The 18486-nt window shown below is 43.6% G+C and overlaps 2 protein-coding genes across 5 annotated transcripts; one reads left to right on the top strand and one right to left on the bottom strand.

Moving 5' to 3' along the window:
- Positions 1-1104: 1104 nt before the first annotated feature.
- On the bottom strand, positions 1105-8438 carry LOC136511808 (pumilio homolog 1-like). Its single transcript, XM_066505834.1, has 9 exons — positions 7700-8438; positions 5166-6397; positions 4939-5080; positions 4742-4849; positions 4151-4363; positions 3943-4053; positions 2138-2332; positions 1824-1998; positions 1105-1719 (listed from the first exon to the last, which is right to left on the bottom strand). The coding sequence occupies exons 1-9, from the start codon at positions 8111-8113 to the stop codon at positions 1679-1681; spliced, it is 2631 nt and encodes an 876-aa protein (XP_066361931.1). The 5' UTR covers positions 8114-8438; the 3' UTR covers positions 1105-1678.
- Positions 8439-10549: 2111 nt separating this feature from the next.
- On the top strand, positions 10550-12886 carry LOC136513316 (uncharacterized). 4 transcript variants are annotated; one of them, XM_066507304.1, is made up of 7 exons: positions 10550-10826; positions 10960-11101; positions 11213-11261; positions 11385-11694; positions 11763-11895; positions 12298-12417; positions 12501-12886. In XM_066507304.1, the coding sequence occupies exons 1-7, from the start codon at positions 10591-10593 to the stop codon at positions 12585-12587; spliced, it is 1077 nt and encodes a 358-aa protein (XP_066363401.1). In that variant the 5' UTR covers positions 10550-10590; the 3' UTR covers positions 12588-12886. The 4 variants fall into 4 exon arrangements, with proteins under 4 accessions (XP_066363401.1, XP_066363399.1, XP_066363403.1 ...); XM_066507302.1 differs by having other exon boundaries at positions 10550-10853; XM_066507306.1 differs by lacking the exon at positions 11763-11895 and having other exon boundaries at positions 10550-10853; positions 11588-11694.
- The last annotated feature ends 5600 nt before the right edge of the window (positions 12887-18486 follow it).

Genomic DNA, 18486 nt, shown 5'->3' with positions numbered 1-18486 from the left:
CTTTCACGACTTGCCGATCGGGTGCGCCTGTTCGTTGACTTTGCCATCCGCACCACCGCGCTCGTCTCCGTCGCGTTCATCGCCCTCGCGTTCATCGGAATGTGCTCGTCTCCGTCGACACCGTTCGCCCTCGAGTTCCTCCACTTTGTAGTTTGCGCTACGAACTGACGAAGGGGCAGCAGGACTTATGCGGCCTTGCTTACATGGAAGAAATAAGCACAACGAACTGCAAGAAGCTAGGAACCAAGAAGCATCTATGGCCCTGCCCTTACCTGATCGAGTGGAAGTGGATAGTAGAGTCAAGTGATCGATCGTATTTATTTGTCTATATATTCCAGTGAGTGCTCGAGGGAGGCCTCTTGCCGCTCTGCCCGGCCTCAGGCTGTCGACTGTCGTATCTCGTTGATTCTCGTATATATGTGATGTGTGCCGCACAGAGCCACAGCCGCCCGAAAACCGCGGGTCAGCGGCACCGACACACCGCCTGAAGTCTAATTCTATGACCGTGGTGAAGGCCTTATGCTCTGAAGCCCTTGATCGGAGCCCAGCTTCAGTTATGTACAAGGAAGCACGAGAATTGATTAACCTGTCTTTCGGGTCGGTGAACGTAGTTCATGTTCCACGGTCTTGTAATATAATATGTACGCATGAATTAGCTCGCTTGGGTCTGGTTGGGACCCGGATCAGTCGTATGTTCGGCCTGAGCCTCTCCCAAGTTTTGTATCGAATCTGTTGGTTCGCGACATTGCTGAACCTCATATTATTGAATGTGAGCGTGTTTGATAAAAAACAAACAGAAGAAAGAAAGATTGACCATAACAGATACCAACAACCGTCCAGATTGACCATGACAGATAGCAACATGTGTTTGTGTTCATAGTGTGCGAGCGTTATAGACATCTACATTGTACTGTATAATTCTCAAAAAAAAAAAAAAGATAGCAACATGTGCTACAACAGGACATGTACCATCCCAATCTCTCCCTCGAAACTTCAAACAAGCACAATAACAACGGCAGGATCAAAGATTGCAACATTGCCCAAAATATTGTCAACAAATCGCCTCACCAGCAACAAGAACACAAAAAAAATCGGGGGTGAAAATTTGAGATTAAAACATTCAGACATCAGGGACCTGAATTGCATGAGACTCAACCATTAGCACAAGAAATGAACAAAGTCACATTACATACCAAACAGTTCAGGAAAGCTGATACTAATAACTTCAGCTTAACTGTAAAAACGAAGGCTAGTGCGCCTCAGCTTTATGTTACAACAAAGGCCAGACAACAGGAAGCCACAGCAGCTATACCAAGAGATGAAACAGGGAGTTGATGGCCTCAGCTTTTTTTCCTTTTAGACAGCTAACAGCTTACTTTCTCCTCACTCTAAGAGGTAAGTTTAATTTGTACAGCAGCAGAGTAACTGACATGCTTCTCACTCCTTCCATCTTCCTCTTTACAGCAGCCTTCGGATCGATTGGACTCGCACGCATCACTCCTCCCTTGATTCCGCCGCATCACTTCTGCTACAGATTTAATGTACACTCTTCCGCGCAAACATACAGTATTTATTTTCCGGCGAGGCCAAAAGGGGCCTTCATATAAGGTTTTAGTAGACAAAAAAAGGTGAGTGCAAACCTAGCAACTGTTAGCTGTACAACTAGAGAGTTTGCCCTTCAGGCAGCGGTGCATGCTGGTTGAAGCCCAAGGCGCTTCTCTGTGAGCACAACAACACATACATCATTATTAGCCCCTAAACACAGACAGGCACACAATGTCAAGTCCTGGAGCCATAAAAGAAGATAGAACATGTATATATACCTCCAGCAGCAACAAGCTTCTCTACACGGGCTACTATGTGTTTCCCGTAAGTGTACTTCTTGAGGGTGTTCAGGTGTGTCTTTATCCTTGTTAGGATCATCTCTCTCTGCTGATCGTCACAAGTTTCTAACACCTTCTGCACCACGTAGTTTGCAAACTGGTCTTTCATCATTACCTAGCGCAACCACAATGCAACCCATATTTTATCAGTAAAGATCTCAAGACACATTAGCCAGTTATTGAGTGAACAAGCATTTGGCCAGTTGTGCTTAAAAAGTTTTAAAGAAAAAGAAAAGATCGAAAGATCACCATACCTCAAGAGGTTCGCTTTCACTGGTGGATCCAAGCATCTCACCAATCAGAACCTGACGCTCTACAGGATTTCCAAAGGCTAAGCACTTCTCGATGACATTTGAGGCAAACTTTTGCTGGCTCATTTGCACAATTTGGCCAATTAGCTTCTCAATAATAGCCGATCTCTCATGGGGTTTGCCATGTTCCAGAACATGCTGTAGAGTTCAGCAAGTCATTAGTAAGAAAATATCGAGAAACTAAACACCTAGACAAATAAATCAAAGAAGGTCCCAAAGATCTCAGAATCATGACTAAAGCATACGGGAATGGTTGTCCCATAAAACCTGCCCACACTGTTAGTGCAACAGTTGACTCTGAATCAATGCCAAATCCTAAAGCAAGATTATGTGCACTGCTTACAGCAGGGGGGAAATAACCCATTGGAATGTCTCCAGTCAAGCATTTCAAATTTTGGTAACAAAATCATTATGCTTACATTATTGCCCCTACAAAATAATATCCATACAATTATCCCCAGAAGTACATACATAATCACAATTTACAAACAAAAATAAATGTTAAAGACTACCTATCTCCAAGACATTATTTACTAGTAACCTGCGGAGAGTAATAACTAGTAGCACCATATCACCACAAAAATCCACCAAGTTCCCTACATATTAACTAGAGAAAACATAAAAGGAAACCACCTAGGGCATGTGAACAAGACTTCTGAGCAATGGAATGTCAACATTGAGTTCACAAAACTCACTCAATTTGTGTCCAACCTAAGTGTTCAAATGTTTGTAGAGAAATAGTGGCAAGTAACATGCAATGTCATAGTTTACATTAATTGACTAACAGCTAAATTACAGAAGCACTGTCAATTTAGCAATATCAAGGGTATACTAGAATAAAGGTTGCACACTTGCACCTCGAAATCATACACGAGAAGACATATTTGCTAGTCTCTTCAGGAAGAGATTGCAAGCTCTAATATGCAATTTATAAACCAGGTGTCACGGTGGTCCTGCAGAGCCAAGTCTGTAGCATGACACATGGCCACATGGGAGAGCCAGCAGTACTGCAGAGCCAAGTCTGAACTCCCCAAGGCCAAACCCAATGTATGTTACAGACTTACTGTGACAGTAGTTACTAACTATATCAATTGATCCTCAAATTAGTTCAATTGATTGATATAGCCTGTAGATGTAGGAAGTAGTAATTAAGGATTTATTTGTTGATTATTCATGCATTGTGTACTTAATTGTTGAATTTAAGACATATTATGTTATTTAGTACTTGTATACCGAATTACAAGACAAATTTTATGGTTGTTTACCAAATTGCTAAATAGATTTTACCAAATTACATGTGAAAATTATGGTGTGGCATACCCCATGGCAAAATCCTGGGTCCACCACTGCCTATGGTGTTGGGCTGGAGCAGTGTGGCTCCTAGAAGTTGCTCTTAAGGTTGGTTGCCCTGGACATGTAACTCTGTGTACAGGTTGTGTCCACAATCTTCGCATGTGGCAAGCCAAATAGTTTTTTTGCACGTGTTGGGGTGGGTTGAGAGTGAGTTGTGTGTTACAACAAAATAACCTAACGCTGATACAAAATAAGTCTACCTATATTTCATTGAAGGAGGAAAGGGGGTCCATGATCCACATTTCAGTATTGAATGATACTAGTTATCAAGCAAACAACATACTAAGATCAACATAATAGCATAGAGATGTTACTGCACAACACAGTCCACCAACACAAAACCAGGTAGGCAGGTACAGACATGTATCTCTTTCAAAACTGAACATGGCACTGACCTGAACAACATAGTTGCCATACTGGTCCTGAGCTAGCAAGCAAACAGACTGGAGAATCTCATCCATCATTATTTGCTGTGTCTTAGGATCATCACAATGCTCTAGAACCCTCTGTAGCAATTTGTGATATAATAATAATTATATAAGTTATAGTATTACAATTGGTAAGCCTCTAAATGGATGAGAATGAAGCATTTAATTAGCATACCTGAATAACTCGACAACCATATGGATGAGTGGATAGCATTACAACTTGACCATAGAATGTCGAGACAATAAACTCGATAGCATGCTGAGGAATGCACTCTATGCATTTCTGTATAACATGGTTCCCATTTTGATCACGTACACAGCGCATGACATGGCCCTCCAGCTCCGCAACCATTTTAGTCTGCAGATCCAAATCAACAACTTCTATAGCCTGCACATATATCATCAATAGCGTCAAACAAAATATCACTTGCTACAACCTTTCAGCCAATTATGTAAATTCTTGAGGTGCAAGGGTTAAATAATTGTATAAGCACATATAAAAAGTATGCAATTAAGGCTGCCAACAATTATCCAACATAAACTTCTCATATAGGAGAAAACTATGGGCCAACAGTATACCAAATCTGTAAGCCAGTGACTGATCACTCAGAAGCAATAGTATGAATTATTATGCAATAAAATTATTGGAGCCATCAACACGCTTGCAAGTTAAAAAAAACAACAACAAAGCTCTACTTATTGAAGACATGAAAACTAAAAAATATATATTTGTAATTGTTGAGGAGATATTTCAATTGACAAGCACCTTCTGTATAACCCGGCACCCATACATCTGAAGACTAAGAGCAAGGACACGTCCAATAAGCTGACCAGCCAATTCATTTATCTGGGCAGTGCTTCCATGCTCAAAAAACTGAGAAAAAACGGAGCATTGAGTTAAGAAAAGGTACAAGACAGCTGCAATCCCAAACAGATATCTGAGCAGCACTTCCATACTCCTACCTTTTGAACAACATAATTTCCAAATACATCAGTCATCAATGTGAGAGCTTGAGGCATGATTTCTGAAAAAACCATGTCCTTTTCTTCAGTACTGGCTGTCTCTAGCTTCTGTTGTATGAACCGACTCCCATATTGATCAGCACTACAGAATATTCAAAAATTAGTAGGGTAATTTGCATGTTACAACATTATCATGATTATAGAAAAACATCAAGAAAGAAGTGTACCTAAACTCAACAACATGGCCAGCTATTTCCGAGAGCTCATATGATTTACTTTTGTTGCTCTTGAACTCCTCCAGAAGCGAGGGCATCAAATTGGCATCCATCTTTCCACCCATGCCTGAATTCCATGAACCAAAGGAATTACCAAAGTTTCTCATGCCTGATGGAAAGCGCATGTTGCGCTCACCATGCCTAAGTGGACTGCCTGGCGCAATAGGTGAAGAGGGAAGAACAGGACTTGTCAATGGACTTCCAGCATATCCAAGGTTAAATCCAAGATTGCCATAGTAACCATATTGCTTTTGTGACTGGAGTAAAGGGCCAAGGTTAGCTTTCTGAGTACCAAGTAAGTCCATGTATGAATTTCCCAGATGGCCCCTGTCCATTAGAGGATCATCACAGGTAGCTGCAAGTTGAGCAAGGTACTGGATATACGCTGGATCAATAGAGGTCTGAAGAGAAGGTGATGCAGTTGGACTTCCAATTCCATTATAGTTTAGCATGTTAGACATACCAGCTAAATTTTGTCGAGAAGATACAGTCCCTCCAGGGGATCTAGAACCAATCCTAGGGGAAGCAAAACCAGATCCAAGAGACAAACTGTCAAAAGATGTGAAACTGCCAGCATTAATCTGGTTCCTCATCGTAGATGAATTGGCCAAATTGGCAGAATATCCATCAGGTAACTTAGATTGCCCGTGCTCAGGACGTCTCATGTAGTGCTGCTGATTGCCATTTGTCTGGTCACCCTGTCGATCAAAAAGGAACTTCTGGACATTATCAACATCCTGATAGAGCTGAGACTGGTCCATAGTTTGCCCACTCATTGCCCTAGATGATAAGTTCATCCCAGATAAAGCAGCCACCAGATCATCAGATTCGCTGATTGCGGATGAACTACGACGGAAAGAAGAGGAACCACCATTGATCTTCTTGTCAGTGTTACCAACTTTCACACCAATTGGAGGCAGGGATGGACTAGGGGCCCTCCTCACAAGCTCAGGATCAGGAGATGCACTCCTAGAAAGAGATGACCCTAAAATAGAAGCAAATGTATTTGATGGCAGATCATTGTTCTGAATTTCATCCAAGCTCCTTAAACTAGTGCTAGAGTGCAGGCCTCCAATAGTTCGAGGTCCACGATTTAGACCATACTGTATTCCAGAAGAACCTAGTAAGTCACTACTAGTGTGGCTGGCAGTCTGCCTATCCATATCACGCTGATACGAGTCCTCCTGCACCATTTACAACAAGTACAAGTCCGATGTTAGATCAAACAAAACAGAAGGAATGAACAGCAGTCCAGGAAAAAAAGGAATATTAAAAATGCTAGTGCTTAATGCAGGATTTCAAGAATTTTACAATACAGAAACATCAATAAATAAAGATCGGCAAAGGGAACCACAAAATTTAGAAGATTCTCTTTATGCACTTATGCAGAATATGCTCACTGATGCACAGATGTGTTTAAACGGATAGGCTACAGCAACAGGCAACAATGTCATAGAGGTGCATCCAAGCATTTTGCAAGTGAAAATATGGAACAATGTTTGTCGTGATCCATTAGACATTTCTCAAAACCAGAAAGCACGAACTGCTCCGGAAATATATTATAGTTTATTGCATCATAAATGGAACAATGTTTGACGTGATCCATTAGACATTTCTCAAAACCAGAAAGCATGAACTGCTCCGGAACTAGATTAGTTTATTCCATCATAACGTTTATTCCATCAAAAATGGAACAATATTTGTCGTGATTCATTAGACAGTTCTCAAAACCAGCAAGCATGAACTGCTCCGGAACTAGATTAGTTTATTCCATCATAACGTTTATTCCACAATAAATGGAACAATGTTTGTCGTGATTCATTAGACAGTTCTGAAAACTAGAAAGCATGAACTGCTCCGGAACTAGATTAGTTTATTTAATCGTAACGTTTATTCCATCATAAACGGAACAATGTTTGTCGTGATCCAGTAGACATTTCTCAAAACCGGAACGCACAAACTGCTCCGGACGTAGATTACTTTATTCCATTATAACGTTTATTCCATCATAACATCACTAGTAACGGTTTAACGTCACAATCAGGAAAGTCAGCTGAAAATACTACTTAGGCCTCCAAAGTCAAATAGGGTAAGAAGGCGTTTTTTTCTCCGTTACTTGCGTTACCTATCTTCATGTAAATAAATTTATCTACGTATCCGTGTCCATGAAGAAGCACGACTCCAACAAACCAACAGATCACATAACTGCAAGACAAAGACATCACACAGGTCTAAAGTGCAATCACGCATTCATACTGCGCAGAGTGCGTACAACGACCAGATACCTAAAATATGTCAAACATGGCAAATCTAGGATACTTCAGCTCTAGATATATAGATACTCCACTAGAAGTGGAGTGAACTCAAGAATTCCACTCATCAGTCAAAAACAGGAGCAACTAGTCCAAGGTCAAAGGCTTTCTCAAAAGACATATATTAGCACAGAATGAAAGAAGGGGAGAAAAGATTCGATTCGATCTTTCAACCTGAAAGACGGTGGAGAAGCTCCTCTGGCGACCAAGATCGATCCCAGGCAAGCCGACCGTCCCTTCGGCAGCCGACGCCTGCTGCTGCTGCCTCCTGCCGTCCCCGATCCCGCCGAAGCCCGCGGAGGAGCGGAGGCGGTGGTGCGAGGACCGCCAGTCCTCCTTGGAGAGGAGCGGCGGCGGGAGGCGCGGGTTGAGGTGCGCATTGGAGTAGTAATAGCTCTGATACACCGGGTCGGAGCGCAGTTCATCGTCCACCAGCAGGCCGCCGCCGCCGGCGGCGGCAGCGGCGCCCAGGGCACCCTCGACGGTGGGCGGCGCGGAGCCGCTGCGGAAGACCTCGAAGTCGCCGCGGTCGGCATCCGCGGCCCCGAACGCCGCCTCGCCGCCACGCGCCGCCATCTCGGTCACCATCGCCCGCGTGGGTAGCAGTAACAAAACAAAAAGGCAAATGAAAAAAAAGGCTAGATCTTTAAGTCCACCGCGCTAGAACCCCGCCATTACCGCGCTCCGGCGGCCGGAAGCACGGAGCTGAATCTTTCGGCGGAAGGTTATCGCCGGAATGAGACGAGGCGGCGGCTGGAACCGGGTCCGGCTGTTCAGCTCAGAGCGGGCGAATCGGGGGGCGGGCGTCCATCTGCGGGGGGTGAGCGGCGTCCGAATTCGGCGGATTTGGGATGGATTGGATTGGAGCTCCACTCCACCTCCGAGTAGGGGTGCGTGCTGGGGTAGTGGAGACTGGAGAAGAAATCAGTCAGAGGCCGGTTGCGGCTCGGTTAAGTACAACGGCCGGAGCGAGGAGCGTCGTTGGATCTGGGGGTGGACGGCCCAGATCTTCCCGAGGGCTTTGGGTCCTCTAGGGTTTTGTTGTCTCACGGCACAGTCATCCCTGCTCGAGAGAGAGAGATTGAGAGATGCCAAAGCCATTGTTGTTGTTTACCGTGTACTTGTTTAGAAATGGAAACTTGGTGATGGTAGTACTAGGTGTTTGTAGAAATGCATATTATGACATGATGCTTCCTGCTTTGGTGATTGAATGAAAGAGGAAATTTTTTTTTGGGAGCGGTCAGTTTCCGTTATCCGAACCAAAAGTGCAATCTGGCTTGCTTTTCTTTTTCTTCATTCACGTGGCATAGATTCTTCTTCCTTTTTCCTTGCAGAGGATTATTAGCAGCAGATGTGTACAGGATGCAATGCAGAGATCTAGATTGTGTGAGCATGAAAGATCAGAAATATATGTACTCTGATAAGGGATCCCACGAATCTTGAGGTACCTGGTACCCTTTGGAACACATATTTTTTTTACCTGATTTTATGTGCTTCTCTTGTAAAATTGTACTGTTTCCTAAAATCACAGGTACAGAATGAAAGTGGATTAGGTGAAAGTGAAACCGTCAAAAAAAATGTCTGTTTGACACAACTTCTTATCCAACCGTTTCCCTATTGAAACCACAGCCAGAGGCAGGAGCTTTAAATTATAGCTCCTCCTTTTTCCGAACAACAGAAACGGTTCTAGCTCCTCTATGCTTGTAGGGTTATACATTTTTCGGGTGTTTAGTGCGGCATTTAAATTATAGCTCTCCTTTTTCCATACAACAGAAATGGTTCAACTTCTGCTTCCATACGTCAAAAAACACTTCCTTCTTTTTCGAACGTTTAGTACGGTTTATTTGGCTCTTCCGCTGAAACTATCCTCGGAGTCGGAGCCGAAACCACACCAAACATGCTCTTATATAGAGCTGGTGAGTAGAGCGGTATTATACATAGTACCGTTTTTACTAGGACAGTTTGAACACAGTTATAGAAATTTGAGTTCAATTCCAAATAAAATGATATAGGAAAATAGGAAACCTGAATAGGAAAGGGGCAGTGATGATGAATACGTGCAGGGTGCAGGGTGCAGGCAGGCAGGAGGCTGCAGCGCGTGCGTGCGTGCTGTCGCGTGGCCACTGGACCCAGAGAGCCACCACCACGTGACTGACGTTAACACCCCTATCCCTACGCATGGATGGAACATGGATTAACAGCAGTAACAACCCACTAACAGTGGGTTAAAAAGTCGAAGAGGAGGAGGGGGGGGGGGGGGCGACTTTTTCTTAGCAACACCACGTGCATCTCGAGGCGTCATCCAACTGCTCCGCCACTCACGTCCTCTCATGCTTTTTCTCCTTCCTGTATAATATTGTAATAATAAATCAATAATAACAACACAAAGCAAAGAAAGATCTTCTGACTGTTCTATAAGACTTTGGATTAGTAGCACAGAAAAGAAAGAGGTGGAAAAGATATTGATATGGAAATGACTTAATCGTACGTACGTGTCAGGTTAATTTGTTCCTCCTCGAAATAAAATTTTACCATTGTTGGAAAAAATTTCGCATGCTTATGACCAACAATCGTAGGAGTATAAGTACTCTTCAGCAGCTAATAGCTGCTAGCTAAAGAGGAAAATTATATATAGAGATCAACAAGGGAGTCAGGTCAATGGCATAGCCTGCCGAGATGAGCCGGCCAAAGGCTAGCTGGGGCAGTAAAATAAGGAGTCAGGCCAAGCCAGGCTCCTTTCAAGACAAAAAAAAAAATCTCGAGCATTTAAAAGCCAAAAAGATGGCCAGCTCCTCGGCCTGCGCCTCTATACACGTCTGCTTACATGTTTTACACCGCGCGATCTGTTGGTTGACGGCCACCGTGCCTCTTGTTTTGTTGGTAGGTGGGTGCCTGATTCTCTAACTGTTCTCTCCTCTTACCTTTGAGCTTCTCAGTTTGGCTTCTGTCCGAATCCACTTCTGCCTTCGTTTCTATGACCTTGCCTTCCGATTCGGCCATCAATAATTGCGTCCTCGGCTTCTCCCCAATCGGTCTGCTGTCATTTTCTCTTCCCTTCCCTCGGCATGTTGCTCCGCTGCTCGCCCGCTCTCCTCTCCTTCCGCCTCCTTCGCCGTCGGCGCTTCTTTGTACGCTGCCGTTGCTACCCCTCCTCGGCGGCCTCGCGCCGCCGCAGGCTCGCGCCGCCGCAGGGCCTAGGGTGCGGGCCTGGCTCCGCCTCCTTGGGGCTGCCCAGCATTCTACTAGGAGCCGTCGTCGGGGACTGCGGACGGCCGTCGCGGTTCCGCCGTCCAGGGAAGCGGTTGTTCCCGCAGAGAGCCTCGCTGTCGTACTGTTGCCTCTCTTCTGTCTTATCCACCCTTCTGCGCTACATGCGGTCCGGTTCGCTCTTCGGTGTGCCAATGTCTGATTTGGTTGCTTCGTTGCCCCTGTAGGTTCCCCTCGTCGTTGCTACTGCGTTCATTGTCGACACATGCCTCTGAGTTGTGGCCAGGGGTCGCTGCTCCGCTGTTCAGCCACGCGTCTGTGCCACCGGAGAATCTCGCCGTCTTCCAGTTGGTGCGCGTCGTCCAGTTGGTGCGCGCTGATTTTATTCACCTGCTTCTGTCTCATTGTGTGTTATAGATGCGTTTCGGTTCTCTGTTTCCTATGCCCTTGCCTGATTCGACCGCTCCGTTCCCCCTGCAGGTTCCCGTCGGCGCCGTTGTTGTCCCTGTTGGTTGCCTGTTCTTTCCAGGTCTGTTCTTCAGCCCGCCTGCCTTGTGCGTCTCCTTTTCTTATGTTCATCTAAGATATTATACATCCTCACTGATGCAGTGTTTTGGGTTTCTTATCTTGCATGAACGTCATGTTCGTGTAGGCTTGCGTGAGTTTGGAATTTTAAAAAAAGGGGGTTCTGTGTGTTTTGGACAAAACATCAAAAACAAGGAAAAAATGTTCTGTTTCCGCATGTCCTACTTAGCTGTTTTACAGGCTGTGGCGCAGCATTGCTGCCTTTCTTATGTCTCCGTTATACGGCAGACAGTAGAGGATGGGACTAATTTGTATGGTGTTGAGCTGCAGCTGCCCCAGCACGCTGCTCAAGGCCCATCTGGCACCACACTTTTCTTCTGGGCTCCCCCGGGTTTACCAGCTCTTCTGCTTATGAGACTGCATCTTTGCAAGCCCTGGTACACTTACAGGCCACGTTTGGTTTCATTATAGCTGATTACAGTATTCACGGTTTATTGTTGTACAGGAATTTAGCTCGCCATCTTTTCCCAATTGCAAATAGAGGTATCCACCTAGCTAGGCTGGTTATTGCTACTTCCAGTGATGCTGGCGCACCCTGTCCGCTGCTCCTGGCAGTTGCGCAGCAGCTAATTGATCAAGTAGGTTCCGTTCCAGACGGAATGGTGTTTTAGCGTCTGATGGTGCTCTCCAATTTTTTTTACCTGTTTTCCTAACCTTTGTTTCGTGGTTCATGCTTCCCGCTTGTCTTCACAGCATGTTACACCTTTTTCTTTCCTGTGTGTTGACTAGGTTTCCCACGGTTCCTCTCAGTTTGCTTCAATGTTTCATAGTCGTCAGTTTAGTTCCCACAGCAGTGTGCCTTTCTCATTTGTGCCTAATTTACTGACCCTCGATAAGTTCATGATTCCTCATTCCTGGCTAATTGACTCATCCACACCGACTGCATGCTTTGTTTTAGTTTCTTTGCGTATGTGTTTGTTCTGTTCTTACGTGCTTCGACCACCCTTTGTCTATAACAACCTGCCTGGGTCTATCAACAGGCAACAGCTCATATACCACAGTCACAGAAACTATGCGATCCACTGGACGAACTAACCCTTACCATAGACTACTACCACAAAAACGTGCAAAAGCTGCATGGATACTACGAAACCAACAAGGTACGCTTCTAACATCCAGCTAGGTGTCTCATCTACTACCGCTACCTCACATATTCAGAAACAATGGATGCCTATGCTTTCAGCAAAAATACATCTCAACCAGACTGCAGACAGAAACGTCGAGCCTAGCAGGCAACCGCTGGGATTGGATGAATGCAACAGAAGAATGATGTACATCAGCATCATCATGCATCGCCTATCACCAGACCTTCACCAGCACCACCACACATCGGCGGCGCTACTATCACCGAAAACAACTATTTGTGTACGCCGGCTTAGAGATCAGCTACCGTGTATAGCTTTTCCACTAGAAAATACTTATCCTTGTAATATATTTTAATAGACCTATATAACCTCTGAACGTGCTACCGCGCGAGCGCGCGGAATCGCGCGCCAATCGACTAGTAGGAATAGATATTTGGGTGTATCACTTAATCAATGAGACAATGAGGGTTGGGTCCTGCAACAATTATCATGAATTTAATAAAAAAATATTTGGGTAAACTTTATCAGTACAGTAGAAAAGAAACAGGGGTTTTTCTTTTCTTTTTCTTTTTTGTTAGGATTGATGAAGATTAGGCCAATCTTATAAACATGAATGCTTTCCAAACAAATAATGTGACCTGGTGCGGTTTTATTAGGACAATACTGCCTCCGTCTCAGGACAGAAGGCGCAACTCCCTTTGGCACCAAGACCAATAAGTAAATTAACTTCTACACATTAAAGGTGTTTTGGTTCTCCATCCAATTTATTGTGATGCCGCATGCGTGCATGCAGAAACGGTATAGCCAATTAGCTTCCAGCATTCATGCATGCATGCTGCACAAATGCATTCCCAAGGGAGCCCAGGAGTCAGATTTGGTCCTGCATTAGTTGTTGCATGCGGGAGCTAAAGTGCAGGCGCCTTGTATCATGGGACTAAGAAAAAAAAACAGTTACGCCTTATGGACGGAGGGAGTATAAGTGAATAAGCAATCCTCCATGATGAACTTGGACTCCAAGAGAGAGAGAGAGAGAGAGAGAGAGAGAGAGAGAGAGAGAGAGATGTTAGTTAGCAGGTGCCAGGTTGATTAATAACATTGTATAAAAAAGTGGTTTCAACTTTGATTAAACCACATTGTAAGTTTAGAGACCTACAGTAATATTTAAGTTATTTTTTCGTGGAATCTAAGTGGCACCATGAACACACAAGCTTAGTTACCGCCGGTGAATGTTCTCTCATTTTTCTTAACGATGAAAAATGTGTACAATATATATAACAACACTTTAGGAAAGCTTGGACAAAGTGGGCCTGGAAGTATTGATCCATCGTGACGGGCAAGGCCTAACCTTGTAGATATAAAGCCCACCCATCCGTTATTCAGGAATCCGGCCCAATAGACCCCAGTAGCCACTATATGGGCCAAATTCGACATCCATCGAGCTTGCAGCCCAACTGACATCCTTACAACAAAGCAACGAAAAGGATGCATGCTCGTGAGCAGCAATAGTTTGTACCACACCCCTGTTGGCTGGCATGTGTGAAAGTAAAACATGATAGAGCAGATGTACGTGTTCCGTCCGTGCATACGTGCAATCATTGTTATTGTTAGAAGATTAATTATAAGGATTAGGATGATGTACGTCTCCCGACACGTACATTTCAATCACTCATCCATCCATCCTGGCCGTACATTATTGGAATCCTGTCTATCTCTACATTGCATCCTGGCCGTACATTATTGGAATTTAAGCGGGGAGGAAACGAGAGTCTAGAGGGTGAACCTTCACCGACCACTTCCTAGGGAGAGAGGTGGTAATTGAGTGGGAATAGTGATTTTAGAGTTTTAGTTGTTCCGAGATGAATTCATTCTCATTATATATGATTACTTGTATTATATAATAATTACTCACGCTAGGGGATGTGAATTCTATATTAAACCCACTCTCTCATTTCCATACACGAACCAAACAAGAGATCAACACTAAAAAAAATCAAATTCCTATCTTAATTCCTTTCGTCAACTCTCACAGCTAATCCCCATACCCTTTCCACATAGTTGCTAATAAACACAAGTATCTTGTGCACATGACAGATGCAGGGCAAGAAATTAAAAGCACGCATAACAGGCTTAGGCCCTGTTTGGTTGAGCTGTGGCTGTGGAAAAAAACTGCTGTGGGCTGTGAGCTGTGGAAAAGCTGCTGTGGGCTGTGAGCTATAGAAAAGCTGAAAGCTGTTTGGTTAAACAAGTATAAAATATACCTTTTATCTTTATCTCTCTTGAAACAACTATGGAAGAGCTTTTTATTCCACCAATTTCGAAAAGCAGAAAGCCAAAAGCCAAAAGCAGGGTCAAACCAGCTTTCAAAAATGAACTACGGAAAAGCAGCTGCTTCTGAAAAAGCACCCTCCAAAAACAGCCCCTTTGGTTGGGCCTTTGGCTTTTAGGGCCAAAAGCCCAACCAAACAGGGCCTTAGTGGTTAAGCACATGCATATTCTTTCCATGTATGTATATTTAGACACCATAATAAAAAAAACATAGCGTACAAAGGTGTATAATTATATTATTTAATTTCCTCCAATCAAGGAACTAGCTGGCCAGCGTCACTATATATATGTGAAAGTGCCTGACGACCGACCTAGAGCCCCAAAACATCCTTGTCTCGCTTGCAATGCTACTATGTCACAAGTTAACTAATGCACTCCTGTGTATATAGCAGTCAAAACTGAGCTAAACTAAACTAAGCTATGGGCCTGTTCGACTGGTATTAAAGCCGGCTGAGGCTGTTTTATTGTGAAAGAAAAATACTATAGATTTTAGCTGATAAGCCGACTGATAAGTTCAAGCGAACAGGCCCATAGCAAGTTTTTTTTTTCAATAATAAAGTACGACTACTAAACATGTCAATATCTTGTTGCGTGGTCAATTAGATGACTTATAGCTCTAAGATAATCTAATAATGATGCCATGCCTTCCAACCTGTCTTAGAGTTGAACTCCCAACCATGTCTTTTCTAACTCATATGAGACTTGGAGGCTTATTTGATGATCAGGTGTTCTAATTGGTTTTGAGATCAAGCTCCTTCCACAACAGCTCCCTAATGTTTTGCATCTCAAAAATCATTTAAATCTGCCACGTCATCATTTAGGTGGATCAGAAGTAGGATTAGGGCCTATCTATATGGAACTAGGAATTTTATAGGAATTACACAAGAATTTTATAAGAATCAGTTCAATTCCATTGGAAAAAAGAAAACACAACAACAAGAAAAAATTACTGCGTTCCAAACAGGGTGTTCCGTCGGCTCATCCTTCCGGGCAGTGACAAGGTACTTAGCCTCTCCACGCCACCAACACTTTCTGTAGAGTTGAACTAACAAAAACCATTATAGATAAAGCAAGACTTGTCAGCTATAAAATCCAAATATGCTACTGTACCAGCAGTTTTCGAATCTAAGGAACATGAAATTGCGCTAACTGTATGTATATTTATCGGAAATGACGTGGTCAAGGCATCCAACAGTCGGACGTTCCTGTTCACGGGCCTTCTCAAGCGCGCAGACCGTCTTCTTCACCGGAGCAGTGACAACTCGCGCTAGATCCGCCGTGGCCTTCTCTACTGGAGCGGCCTTCTACATCGGACCTGCCGCGGCCTTCTACACCGGAGCAGCGAGCTCCGCACACCAGATCCGCCGCGGCCTTTTCCACCCGAGCGGCCTTCTACATCGGACCTACGTGGCCTTCTCCACCGGAGCAGCGAGCTTCGCACAACCGACGAGCTCTACACCGGTGAAGTCTGCACGCCTATGAGCCTCCATTCTCCCAAGCAACGAGGAGATGTTGCGCTGAAAGCACATGTTGCAAAAGTATGCATCAAGTGTTTAAGATGTTTTAGAGGTATGCTGCAACTGTTTCATATAGATGTTGCAAAAGCAGATCGAGATATTACACATGTTGTAATGGCTATACATGTATGTTGCAAGAGTTTGTTTAAAATGTTTTATCTGTTTTAGACGTATGTTGCAAATATTTTATCTGAATATTGTAAAAATAGATATCGATTAGGAGAACCGGTGGCATACGTCTAAAACACTTGCAAGTATGCACCGGCATACCCTGCAGAACCGGCAGTAAGTAGTACATATATACTATATATATAATATAGTGTATGTGCTGAATTTGTATGTAAAAAGGGAAAAAACATACCTGGACGCCATCATGTGATGATGGGAGGCCCATGTAATGCGGCCTACTCGGCAAGTGAACCCATACGGCATGTGCGCTCCAAGTATCCGACTCTGTACACGACATGTCAATTTCCTAATCTGAGTACGGAGCCACGGAGGAACACGCTGCCTGCACCTGACGCCCTGACCGGTGAGTTGAGTTGGTGACGCCCTGCTGCTGTGGCCCCTGGTGCCTGCCGGCTGTCAGCTGCCGCCCTCCGCCCTGCTTTGAATTGTAGGATCATCATCTATTTCTCGCATGTATCGTCTGCAGTATTTACGGTCGCGCTAATCAGGGTTTATCATCTTGATTCGCTATTTTACGTAGGTAAAAAATTTAATCTCTGGTCTGGGTCTTTTTATAGAAATTTATTGTTTAGTCTTTTGAATGAATGTCCAGTCATTTTCATTGAGTGAGATATTTTCTTTAAAGTTGATGAAGAATGAAGATGATATAGTCAAGACATTCATGTCCATTCGAAAGCGTCGAATAAAGCAGTGAGAAAATTAGCATTGTAAGTTTCTGGTATTCTTTTTGTGCCTGTATTTGGACTATTTATTTACTGAATCACATTGCAAAATTGACAATTGTTACCGAATTGCTAAAATAAATTTACCGAATTGTATATGAAAATTTTAGGACGGCGTATCCTAAGCTAGAATCCTAGATTCGCCACTGGTCCAAACCTCCTTTCTACATTATTTCATTATTATTCAGGGAAAAGACTACTAAATGTAGGCTATAACATACAAGCTTCATCTTCTGCAGACAGTCTGAAAACAGCGTGCTTCGGTACAGCTTTAGCTTACCCATCCTTCGAATTTAAGAAATTTTCTAAGTATTGTGATTTGAGAACAGAAATCTAAATTAAATAATGTACTACTAGTTATATATTGATGCCTCAAGTTTTAACGTTTTCGAACATGTAAAGAAGTCAAGACACTGTCGAGGTACAGCAGTAGGATTCATCAGGCAACCGACTTGCATTGGTGGTAGCTATCATCCAACCATCCAGCTGCTTGGTCGTAAACGATCGTAAATTTTCAGCCAGAACATTATTTATCTCTCACATCAAATTAGCTAGCAGTAATAATCCACGATCGTATACGAACATTTCAGCCCCAGTCGAACAGGCTGTAGGTCCATCATGGTCCATGGTCCATGGGCCATGGATGCATAATATATAAGCATGGTATATCATATCCACACGCACGGTTGGCAGCAGCAAGCCATCAGCTAGTTCAATGATTTTTTTAAAAAAAATCCTCATTTGGTCCACACACAGATAATAAAGAACCAACACACTTATATTATTATTCCCTCCAGTCAAGGAACCGGCCGGCCGGGCATACATTGCAATATTGCACGAATTGATGCATAGCAGTGTCTTAGTTTGGTTAAACTACAGCTTGCTAGGCTGCAAATCCAAAATATATGTAAGTCGTTAGAAACACCCAGGTGCCACACCTTGCCATGTGGTAATACCGCATCTCCTGGGGGGCAAAACAGAAAACACTACATGGAAGAAATAAAAGTTGTTAGACAGAAGGTTTTTATTTATATCTATACCTCATGCATATATGGCAGGCAAATAAAAAAAATTCCATAAGCAAGCAAAGTGGGAGTGACGAGGCACGCGTGCAAATCCGATCCGAACGACTCGGCATGCCCCTGGCCTCCTGTTCGCGTACACAGTAGGGGTGATTGGTTTGTCCTCCTGGACTCTAGTCGTTGCTATCTCATCAGATATTTAGACATATGTATAAAGTATTAAATATAGATTAATTATAAAATTAATTGCACAACTTACGACTAATTTACGAGACGAATCTTTTAAGCCTAATTAATTCACGATCTGAC

This window comes from Miscanthus floridulus, chromosome 16 (assembly GCF_019320115.1).
Source record: "Miscanthus floridulus cultivar M001 chromosome 16, ASM1932011v1, whole genome shotgun sequence".
NCBI classification, from domain to species: domain Eukaryota; kingdom Viridiplantae; phylum Streptophyta; class Magnoliopsida; order Poales; family Poaceae; genus Miscanthus; species Miscanthus floridulus.
The sequence above is the reverse complement of the archived record's forward strand: the minus strand, read 5'-3'. Positions and strand labels throughout refer to the sequence as shown.